Here is a 12,160-nt window from a genome sequence, read left to right on the forward strand (position 1 = left end):
TTTCTTCTTTCTTGTGGAATATAGAGCCCTGTAACCCAAAATCGAATCTAAAATCCAAAATACCAGATGTGGATTCTTATCTTAGATTCACAAATTGATTAGATCACTAGTGATAGATCCAATATTCTTGCCGTGGACACAAATTGATCGAGTTTATAGCATGAACACTAGGAAATCACAAGGTGACTTGATGTGGACTTTGGACACTCTTAAGGTTTCAATCCATGCCTATAGGTCTGATTTTTCTCAATTCTAATTTGGACAGAAAAAAAAAAACTAGGGATAATTATAGATTATCCATTATAGTTAACTATAATTAAGATATCATTTCCCATGCTTTAAAAACTAATATTGGAATATTTACACTTATGAAAGTAAAATATTTAACCTCAATTCTTCTCATGTCATTAACTTTGTTGATTGAAAAAATCACACAACTCATATAAAAAGGACATGAATGGAAAGAATAATAAAGTAAATTTACTATCTTTTAAATTATTAATTTCTCACTCGCAGCGTGAAGCTTTCATAGAAACCACTTTCCTCCCCCTTCGGTTCCCACTCCTCTGGCTTTACTGTGGATGAAAAACCAGCGATGGCATTAGTAGCACACAAGGTCGATTCTCTAGTAGAAGGTAACTCCACGATATCGTGAATTACGAGACCTCGGTCCTCTTCTGCTCTTCTTCACTTGCTACTAATATCATTGCTGCAGTTGTAGGTTGGCCTCCAGCTCCACCAAACCACTTGTCATTCCCTTCTAGAAACCAACAGTAGCAAAGCTCAAAGGCGAGGAGGTGGATGAGTCCACAGCTATGTGAGGCTGCATCGCAGCAACCTCTATGGCTAGAGGCAACAGCTATCGTGTGGTGATACCCAACTCCAGCAAGAGGCATCCCTCATCCTCAACCTCATCCTCATCAACTACTGGCTAGGTCAGATGACCGAGGACATCGGAATATAAGATGGAGGTAGCATTTTTGGAGGAGCAGACATCCTCGTCCCCGGTGGCATGGTGGCAATGTCGTTGCTCAATGACTCAAAGGAGTACGGCGCCATAGCAAGGGAGTCGCCACCATTGGTTTTCCAGTTTCCCATTCACCTTTTCGCCTTCTTTGTCGGGGAGGACATCACGTGCCAACGATCGCAGAACATCCGTTGTGCGAGCGCACTTTGCAAGTGACAAAACCTTCCTCTGACCATGTCCTTCCTCACAGTCGTTGGTCACCCTCTCCCAACCTCCCCTAATCACATTTGCACCTCCATCCATCTTGATGCCCTGCATTGGTAGTGCAAGCACTAGGTCAACACCGACATGCTAGTCCTCAACACTGGCCACTGGTGGAATGATAAAAAGATAATCGCCATGTAACTATGGTTTTGCTTATGCAAATAAGGTGACGAGTGAGCAAGTGTGACGAGAAAACAAGGATCAACATAGGGGCAACAGGTGAGCAAGTTGGAAAGAGGAGGGGAGGAGAAAATAAGTCACAATTAGAGGCGACACTCAAATCTCCTATAGAATACCACTGGCCTCGTGCGCCATCGATGTCGTTGCTAGTCTATCGTTGGTAGCACAACCAGAGAAGAGGGAACTGGATGGGAGGAAAGTGGTTTCTATGAAAGCCTCCACATTGCAGAGTGATAAGTTTATATAAAATTAATAATTTTAAAAATAATAAAATTATTTTTTATCCTTTTTATTGGTGCTATTTTTGCAATTGATAAAATATAAAAAATTTTTGGATAAAGTTAATGATGTGAGAAGAATTAGGGTTAAATAATTCAGTTTCGTAAGTGTAGGGATCCAATACTATTTTTTAAAGTCTAGAGACCATAATACTAATCATAGTTAACTAAGGAGGTAATATTTAATTTAAAAAAACACTATTCACAAGCCAGTTTGTATGTGCCAGTCTTTTTGTTACATTTTGTAGCGGAGAATAGTGTGTATCACTTTTAAAATTACATCAACCTTATTTAGTTTATGCTTCTAAACAATAGATAATGAAACTTTTAAAATTACATGAGCTTCTTTTAGTCCTATCTTGTTAATTGGAGATTGGAGTCAACATTATCAATGTCATTGTAGCTATTTAAAAATACAATATATCTTAGTAATGTAAGATTATTTTTTAACATATTTTTTAATTTTTAATAATTATTTTATTTTGACACAATCACATGGAAGAGGATTCTAATTTTAAAGGTCGTTTTAAAGTCACTCATTCCATCATTATTTTTTATCTCAATCGACAATTCATTATAGTCAAATTAAGTTTATGATATTTATTTTATTATTCAAAGCTAACAAGACGATCAAGATAAAAAGATTACTTTATCAATAATAAAAAATCTATATTGGTAGGATGTTTTAACCTTATTATTATTGTGTAATAGAGTCCTTTTAATTTTAGCTTACTTGTTTTTCCCCAAAAAAGATTTCTAACAATCTTGCCCTCGTAGCTAATAGCAACAACTTTTGACTTGGTTTTGGAAAACGTGTGACGTTTAATTCATCTCATCCATATTATTATCTCAACAAGCTTTCAAGCCTCAATATAAGATAGCAGTCAATGAATACATCATATACACACATTGAAAGTTTCCAAGTAGCTCCGAGACAACACATGGCTGAGTCAACTTCCGGCATACGACACAGTCTGTCACCCGCGTTTTGTTTGGCAGCCCCAAATCGTTGACTATTTTTGGTGAAGACTTAACGATCACTCTCTCCTCTTCCATGAATCCTTCTTCCCTCACCAACTCTATATAACCTCTGCAAGCTTCCCATCATTACCACGCAATAAGCACATTCTTCTTCTTCTTCTTCTTCTAGCTCAGCAAGCATCTCCTCCTCCTCCTCCTCTGCAGCCCCTTCTGTTTCTGTGACGATGGCTGCAATGCTGAGAGCTGTAATGGCGATAGCGACGGTGGCAGCCATCTCTGCGATTGCCATGGGCGCCAACTACGACGTCGGCGGCCCCGCCGGCTCTTGGGATCTCGCCACTAACTACACGCAGTGGGTCTCCGGCAAGGCATTCCGCGTGGGTGACACACTGAGTGAGTCCTCTCCTTCCTCGTTTCCCCCCTCTACATTGCTTATGATGTCAAAGTATATGATAGTTAAGCGTAAAAAAATAAACGTATTAAATTGATCGTTTAATCTAAACTTTATCTTTTATTAAAAATATAATTGTCTACAACTCAATATTTAATCAAAATCATATTCAATATTGTATATAATTAAATTCACATTTTTATTGCAACATAAATATCTTAGAAGCTATACTCCTTTTGATTGCAGCATTCAAGTATGCGTCGAGCCATGACGTGTTGGAGGTGTCGAGCGCCGCCTACAGCTCGTGCACGACGAGCAACCCCATATCGACGAGCACCGGCGGCAACACCGTCGTCACGCTCAACAGCACCGGCTCCAGGTACTTCGTCTGCGGAATTCCCGGACACTGCGCTGGTGGCATGAAGCTCCAGATCGACGTCGCCTCCCCGACCTCAACTCCTCCTCCTTCTCCCTCCTCCACCCCCCGCTCCCCCCCTGTTGCTCCCTCCCCGCGCTCGCCTTCTGCGCTTCCGCCGTCATCTTCGACCCCAGGCTCCGTTCCTCCGCCGTCTGCCCCCACAGCGTCGCCGCCGACACCGAGCGGCGCTTGCCTGCAGGCGAAGAAGGCTACCCTCGGACTCGGTTCGGGAATCGTCATGCTGATGCTTGTGGCCCTGTGAGAGCCGATGACAATCGCTGTCATAGTCGATAATAGTAGACTCATTCTAATCTTACAAGCTAATTGAATCGAAGGGTGTGATAATCTGTCGCGATGTACCTTTCAGTACTATGATATTATTTTTCTATTTTGTTTTTTCCATGTTGAATATTAGGCCATATTATTTTTCATGATTTGATCGAATATCTAAGTCATAAACTTGATAATGAGTCTAAATTGTTGATTAAAAATACTTAGAGAATGATACGACGTGAGACTATGGTGAGATGTCAGAAGCATGACTTACAAAACAAGTTTGCTTCCCGCACATTTCTAGTAATTTTTATTATATGCTATCTTTTCGGACACTTGAAATGATAGATAGAGGTCATAAGGAGATCCATTTGAGATTGGTCTCTTTCAACACTCTCTTTCAAACCACTCCAATCCATCATAATTAATATTTCTATCGGTAATTTTTTTTATTGACTGAAAATGATACGTGTACAACTTCACACATAAAATTCTAAATATTTCTTCTTCTTTCTTGTGGAATATAGAGCCCTATAACCCAAAACCCAATCGAAAATGTCAGATGTGGATCCTTATCTTAGATTCACAAATTGATTGACAGATCCAATATTCTTGCTCCTTATAAGGATAGAGTTTATAGCATGAACACTACAAGGATAGATTTGTTTTTGGACCAATTTGATTGAATAAATCCATGGAAGAAATGTTTGCAATACTATCTGGTACACTACGAGCAGTATTTACTGATTCAATACACTAACTACACTAACAAGGTGATACATATTTAATACAAGGCTTGTATTGTTGGATAAATCCAACATAGGGAATGTACCACCGGACGATACAAATTAGTACAAGTTTGATCCAAAGATGACTTCTTTTTATTTCTGAAATTTTTTAAAGAATTTTCAAAACTTTATACGTACCAATATATCCAATGTCGAACCAAATGGTATTGATTCGATCTCCCATCGATACAATACCCACAGACCTGGTCACAAAATTAAAAATTATCAGGCAAAACTTATTATTCACTCAATAAAGTATGACATCAAACACCAGCAGCCCCAACAAAACACATTAACAAACAATACATACGCACATAAAAAAAAAAAAAAAAAAAAAAAAAATAGGAGAGAAGATATCCTAATTAACAGTTTGTGTAGATATGGAAGTGAAAATCAAACTCAGATACATCTTCCAAGTGTCTGTCACAGCAAACTTTATTGATAACATCAAAATTGAACTTTTTAAACCACTCGAGAAGCATAAAAATAAAAGATTTTGCATGTTTTGTGAAATATGTTTGACTCAATACATTTAAATATCAAAACATTCAACATTAAGAAGAAAACATATAAAGATGTTAAAGAGTTTCATTTTTTAATTCCAAATATTCAATCTTTGAGTTCTTTGTGTTTTAGCATCTACATTTTCTAATGAGAACTAGCACAGCTTTACTGTCCTAATTGGAGATCCACAAAGAACTATTGCAAGAGTTACCACGACAAGTAAATATAAGATGAGAAGCTACTTGCACTCGGTTTCACTTGCATAATGATTGGGATAGTAACTATATGATAATATTCACCAACCATTTTAATTTAGTGAATATAGAGACTAATCCAACTTGGTTTCATCATCCAGTAACTTCATCGAGAATCAAATTCATGCTTGTGCGCTACAAAAGAGAACTTGAATATATACAACTAGCATACACAAGTATAACATTTTCAAACTTGTTCTGAATATGAATGGTTTTGCACATGATGAAATGGATTTCATCTAACAGGTCTTCAAAAATTAGTCATTAGACAAGAACTACAGCATGTTTTACCTACTCTGTGAAGCTTGCTGGAGGAGGAATGAAACTGCTTTGATGCTGCAAACATCTATGATGGTAAGATCAAATACAATCATATTACCACAAGTGTCATGCTTGATTCTGTATTGCTTGCTAAGACCACCACTTGCTTCCAAACTGCTAGGGTGACGAGGTGATAACAAATCATGAATTGTTTCATTATATATTTCCAGCATGGACACCTACGAAAGAAATTAAACCAACAAAAAGAATAAGCCAAGCAAATTGGTGAAAATGAAGATTAAGCAATAGGGCTGTCAAAACAATGTAAGAATTAAGCTTACCTGCATTTTATATTTCCAGCCTTGGCATTGTAATGATTGACTAGTTTGGAATATTTGCTCTAATGACCGAGGTATATGGCCTTTCTGTTCAGCATGCTCAGTATTGCCCATCATAGTATAAGTTTTACTGGAACCAGTTTGTCCATATGCAAATATGCACACCTACAATAGTTGACAACTTTCAGAATCTGCTACATACAAATTGTGAACCAACTTTAACCACATGATCGGTCTTTTAATAAAAGAAAAGAAACTGTATTTTCACAAAATAAAAAGAAACTATATTTTCACAAAATCATTGTATTTAAAAGCATAATTCTAGAACCAATATGACTATACGACAGAAAAAACATATTGGAAAAAGGGTCAAGAATCAGTAAACACAAGCAATGCAGTAAGACAACATTTGATTTTTACCAATGAAACTATATTAATAGTAATTGACATGAGTAAAGATACCAATGGACAAACAGAATTAATATATCAACTAAAGCACCTTATATCCACCGAGTGCACTCTGAACCAACTGTGAGATTTCTACAAATACATCTTCTTGTGAAGCTTCATTGAATACTTTATCAAAAGTGAAGGAATATTTCTGGGCTGTTCATGATTATATTGATCAATAAATAAAATTGTATAATCCATGATAAATATAATATTGAACCACAATGGGAATCCAGTATCCAATGCAAAGAAAATAAAAGAGCTCGTCATACCATTATGTGTCAAGTCAATGCCACGCCCAAGATATTCAAGGGATGTCGGATATGAAACAACATCATCTGTTCCACCCGAATCAGTATCAAGTAAAAGCAGGCGAACTCTATAAAATACTTGAATATTTCCTGTAAGTTCCTGTACAAAGGAGGCTTAGCACTACAAGAATTTAATGATATATTTGTCAAACAGAGTCGCATAGTTACCAATATGGTATTATGCAGTTTTTTACGTAATTTCTCTGCTTCAATTATTTGAAGCTCTGCCTCTGCAAGACGATCTTGCAAATCAATAATAGTGTTTTTCTGCTTTTCATACTCTGTCATTGTCTTGATGGTTATTAAATCAGCTCTCTACAAAAGCAACAAAGATGTCAAAAACGTGGAAAAAAGATCTATGCATGATTTTTATGTATTACTCATCATTCTAAAGCCATCATAATTTACCTATTTACCTCACATTAAGGCTATGGAAGATAATATTATACAGCCACGCTATGACAATATTATTTGTAGAACTTTAATACCTTCAGCTTCTCATTGGAAGCAGCAAGCTGATGCTGCAAAAGTTGTATTTTTTCTCTTTGGGAAGCACATGTCTCCTGAAAGCCATAAATCATAGTAATATCACACTAATGTATGAGCCTCATAATGCATGAGGATGTTACTTTATATGAAACAAACCTCAAGTGCAATAGTCTTTATGGTTATTTTATCCAAATTTTTTATTGATTTTGTAGTTAGTTCTGTATAGTTATCAAACTCTGAGGTCAACCTCTGCACTTGCACTGATAAATTATCACGACCATCTCGTATTTGTTGTAATTCACTTCTAAGACAACTGACTTCCTTTTTCAATTCTTCTTTCTGTTTCATGGCCTCTTGCTGAGAAGACTGAGATAGAAACCATATCATTAGAACTGAACTGATAACTGTATAACAACTAGAGAACAGCAATAATACAAACGATCACAAAACATGAAACCACCAAAAAATTAAGTAATGTGAAAAGGTTATCCTAACAACGATACTTGCAATGAAACATGAAGGACAATGATACATGTCAAGTGTGTACCTTATTAAATCAAACAAGATATTATTATTTGCAAATTCATTATTCTCTATAATTGGAACATGGCCGTGGAACCCTCCAAATGACCAATGAGAATGCACAACATAGCAAACAACATATCTCTTAATAAATCATCAAAAACAACCACCAGTTGCCACTCTACTCTTCCAACACCCTAGCCCATAACCGTAGATACAACTAGACTGGCACGGACCATGCCAACGCTTCATATAATTGTGAGCCCCACTCCTTATAATGACTAGGCAATTTACAAGGGCCACAGTATGAAAAAGGACCATCTTCCACAAGTAAAACGATTACAGACTCTGCCATCTCTCTCCTAAATGACACTATACTAAAGTTTTAAGCTTCCTAAAATTTCCACTTCAGGATTCTGCGCACCGAGTATATACCTTGTGATTCTTCTCTATTTTGGAAGGTTGGAATCCTGGCAATCACACCTCAAACCACTGTCATGATGTGTGTGATCCAGCGATTTAAAAAGGCGCTCGCCTAGGCGCTCGGGCAAGACGAGGCGAGGCCCAAGTGCCTCGCTAAACTTCTAGGCAGCGCGTTTCAAAGAGGCGTCGCCTAGGTGCTCGCCCAAGCCCAAGCGTTGGGCGCTTCGGGCGAGCGCTTGTGTTAAACCAGGCGACCGAACCAGGATTTTAGGTCTGGTTCGGTCTCCGGTGGCTAGTTGGTTCAATCAAACCAACTAAAATCGATATCAGCTGTCGCTACCCAACCCTAACCGGCTAACCCTGCTCGTTGCCGCTGTCGCTCCCGCACCCGCTACTCGCCGCTGTCGCTGCTCGCAACCGTTGCCGCTGTCGCCGCTCGCCACTCCTGCTCCCGCTCCCGCTCTTGCTCCTGCTCCTGCTGCCGCTGCCGCTGCCTCCTTACACTCCCGCTCCCGCTGCCGCTGCCTCCTTACACTCCCGCTCCCGCTGCCACTGCCTCCTTACACTCCCGCTGTCGTTGGCTCCTTACATTCCCGCTCTTGCTGCCACTGCCTCCTTACACTCCGGCTCCGGCTCCCGCTGTCATTGCCGCTTCCTCTTTTCTCAGTCAGCACCCCCTTACACTCTTCCTTCTCCTTTTGTATACTGTTAATATTGTTAGGTTTATTTGAAATTATTAATTTTCAATACTGTTAATAGATTAATAATATATTATTTTGATTTTAATACTGTTAATTTTTATTTATTTGAAATTATTGTTAGGTTTCAAGATAAATGGCAAGTGTACAGAGCAACTCAATAGAGTCTCCAATTTTCATTTATGATTTTGTATCATAGATTTTCTTAATTTAATAGCATATTTTTATTTAAAATTTTAAATAATTATATTTATTAATTATATTATATATTTTTATATTTTAGCGCCTCGCTTCGCTCGAGCGAGCGCCCTCTACCGTTTTTGGACCTTAGCGTCTTTTGGCGCCTAACGCTTTTTAAATCACTAGTGTGATCAAAGAAGGTAAGGTAAGGCCAGGCTAACTCTAAAACTAATTCTGCAAGATGACTACAAGTGGCATCATAGCCTAGGATCTGTTGAGAACATTTTACAAAAGTATGTGCCAACTGCTTCGAGAAACAGACATTATATGTATCTAGTGGCTGAAAATGAACATAATATAATGTTACTCATGAGATTAAAGCAAGATAAGTTCCTACCTCTGTCCATGGCATAACAATGGGAGAAATTTATAGATGTACCATTATGATATATCATGCAGAATATAAAAGAATCACAAAAACAGTTGCGAAGACTCAGAAAATAAAATTAAAAAAAAGGACCTAGCAACTTAAGGAATATTGGCCTTTGTAAGTTATGGGTACTGAACACAATATTAAGATATGGCACTCAGCAGTAAAACAAGTTCTTGATCTCTAGAATGAACTAAAAAAGACTCAGATTAAATTAATAAATGAGAAGTAAAGGGGAACAAATCAAAGACATGAAGCTAAAACTCCTTCTGTATCAAAAGAAAAAGTACATTTACAAAACAAACCTTAGAAGGGTCCAATTGATTTTTGAGTTAGTTTGCATGATCCCTTGCACTAGTCAGGCTTTCCATTATGGCACTTTTCTCCTTCTGCAACCTCAAGATTGTTTCACCATTTTTGTTGGCCTCATTCTGAAGATTACTGTTGTACTGTTGCAAACTGGTATTGTACTCCTGTAATCTCCTATTAGTTTCTTGTAGCAATTTCAACTGGAAAATTATACAAAAGAAGAGTTCATATTGGATAATCAAGGAACTGCATTATTTAAACCCATGGAATAAGGTACCTGGTCGCTCAAACGTTTATTCTCTTGGTTAACTCTTTGAAGGTCCAAGGACAGAGCATCTTGAGAATTCTCAACTGCAACCCTGGTTTGTCTTTCATTTTCGTAAGATTTAATAGCAACCTGCAGAACTTTGTAAGTTCCAATCAGGCACTGTCAAACTCATTTCGCTAATTTACTTAAAAATCTTCATTGCTCCCACCAATTTCTCAGTTTCTTCATTCACTAAATTCTCCTGCAAGGAAGAATTCTGGTCTTGAAGCTCCCTTATTGTTGCATCTAGTTCATCAATTTCAGCCCTCATCCGGGACTCTAGAAGATAAAACTCTACCAAGACATCAATCAAGTCATAAGCATGGAAAACACACATGGGAATCACAAATCTGAATCAAAAGAATATGTTACTTTTTTTCCACCATGGGTATTTACCAATTTCTCTGTGCCTTTTCTCTTCAGATTCCAACATATTTCGAAGCTTCCCCTGCTCTGCCAAGTAGCCATCTTCCAGTTCCATATACCATCTAATGCAAATCCGAAACTTCTTAATGTATTCTATCATCTGTTCACTCTTCCCCTATACAATTGAAAGCAAAAAAAAAAAAAAAAAAGGAATCACAAAAAATCAAAAATCAGTAAGAGAATAACTGAAATTACATCTGAGGGGAAAAAGTACCACAAAGATTTCACCTTAAAGTCATTCTTAGTCTTGACTTTCATCTTCTCAGCCAGAAGCCTCTCCACGTCCTCCCTAGAACTGAACTCAATCCCAGAGGCGCTCCCACCATCCGAGACAGCAGCCGCCTGGTCGCCAGAATTGGGGCCGCCGTTGACGGAGGACAGCACTGACTGCGTCGTTCGTGGGTCGGTCGCGGGACCCATCATCTTCCCCATCACCCCGAACCTATGCCGCTTGTCGAGGGGCGCCTCGTCCAAATTCTCCTTCTTCTGCAAGAACCCCACAACAGATCGAACTAAAACACTAGAAAACAACCGATAGCGGGACAAGAGATCAGCGGTTCACATTGGAAGGGCTCCGAGGCGGGCCTGGAGGCTTGCCCTGGACGATCCGAGAGGTCATGGAAGGAAAATGTCGAGGGACGGTTGGATGAGGGGGTAAAATGGGATCAGGGTTATGGCTTTCTAAGGGCCGAGGGTGGGTCGGAGTGCAGCCAAAGGGAAGGCGATGGAGCGACGTGAGCCGCCACTTCGATGGGCAGAAAAGGAAGGAGGAGAGGGGGATTTGGAGATATAAATGGCTCTTTTTTCACTCAATCTTCTTGAGCGCCAGTGCTAGGTTTTCCGTCCTTCCTAGTTCTTGATCTCAGATAAAGACATGGAGGTGAAGCTGAAGAGGGCCAGGGGATTCGGCGTCGTTCGAACCATTTTGAATTGGGGACGGGGTGAGTGTTATGACGGAAATGCCCCGGACCGAAGCAATGAATCCTTCGAAATGGAGGGTCAAGATTATTTACATATATTTATTTCTTTTTATTGACACGATTTTCGCTGCATAATCAAGAACATACAAAAGATTGAAGAGTTATAATCAGAGTTTTCTGTTCGAGTGCTTATACTTAAAAAATTTATATTAAAATTTATATAATTATAAAATAAAAATATTTAATTTTATTTACTCTAACTTTTATTGATTTTATTAATAAAAGATGTGATATCACGTACAAAAATAACATAAAAAATAATTGGTAAAAAAATAATCTTAATATCCCCGATAACTCATTTGTGTTGGTATCACTTTACAATTACAATGACGAAAGGTGTGAGATAAAGGCTTTAGATTCTATTGACACTTATACAAAGCAGTGTTAAAGGAGGAAGAGGAGACAGAATGACGACATGAGGTGAGGCAAAAGGAGATAAGAAAATGAACAAAGACAATGAGTGCGCCAACGTAGATATAGAGCGATGTCGATGAAAATGCAAGACGATTAGCATCGATACAAATGCAAAATGATGAAAGGGATAAGAAGGATGAGGGATTGAAAAAATGGGGAAGAAGGATGAGCACCACTCTGATCGCATGCAGCGTCGATACAAATAAAAGGCAATGCAGAGAGGAAGTTGCAAATGCATAGTAGAGCAGCATTGCTCTGTATTTATGTTAGTGTGATTATCATCGTCGTCCTCTTCCTTCTTTTCCTTTACTTCATCTTTCATCA

General features: G+C 38.4%; 1 protein-coding gene and 1 pseudogene across 1 annotated transcript; one reads left to right on the forward strand and one right to left on the reverse strand.

Annotated features, from left to right (window-relative positions):
• The first annotated feature begins 2,799 nt into the window (after nucleotides 1–2,799).
• Nucleotides 2,800–3,881, forward strand: LOC135615078 (uclacyanin-3-like). The gene is made up of 2 exons (XM_065113096.1): nucleotides 2,800–3,063; nucleotides 3,308–3,881. Exons 1-2 carry the CDS (start codon nucleotides 2,895–2,897, stop codon nucleotides 3,739–3,741), a joined length of 603 nt encoding a protein of 200 aa, XP_064969168.1. The 5' UTR covers nucleotides 2,800–2,894; the 3' UTR covers nucleotides 3,742–3,881.
• Nucleotides 3,882–4,413: 532 nt separating this feature from the next.
• On the reverse strand, nucleotides 4,414–11,401 carry LOC103988483 (kinesin-like protein KIN-14H; annotated as a pseudogene).
• Nucleotides 11,402–12,160: the final 759 nt, after the last annotated feature.

This window comes from Musa acuminata, chromosome BXJ2-6 (genome assembly GCF_036884655.1).
Source record: "Musa acuminata AAA Group cultivar baxijiao chromosome BXJ2-6, Cavendish_Baxijiao_AAA, whole genome shotgun sequence".
Lineage (NCBI taxonomy): Eukaryota > Viridiplantae > Streptophyta > Magnoliopsida > Zingiberales > Musaceae > Musa > Musa acuminata.

What these genes read in the sequence shown, in the direction of transcription:
- LOC135615078 (XM_065113096.1), top strand. Translation starts at nt 2,895, where the DNA reads ATGGCTGCAATGCTGAGAGCTGTAATGGCGATAGCGACGGTGGCAGCC. An exon ending in CCGCGTGGGTGACACACTGA is followed by an intron (nt 3,064 to 3,307) that starts GTGAGTCCTCTC and finishes TTTTGATTGCAG; the next exon opens with CATTCAAGTATGCGTCGAGC.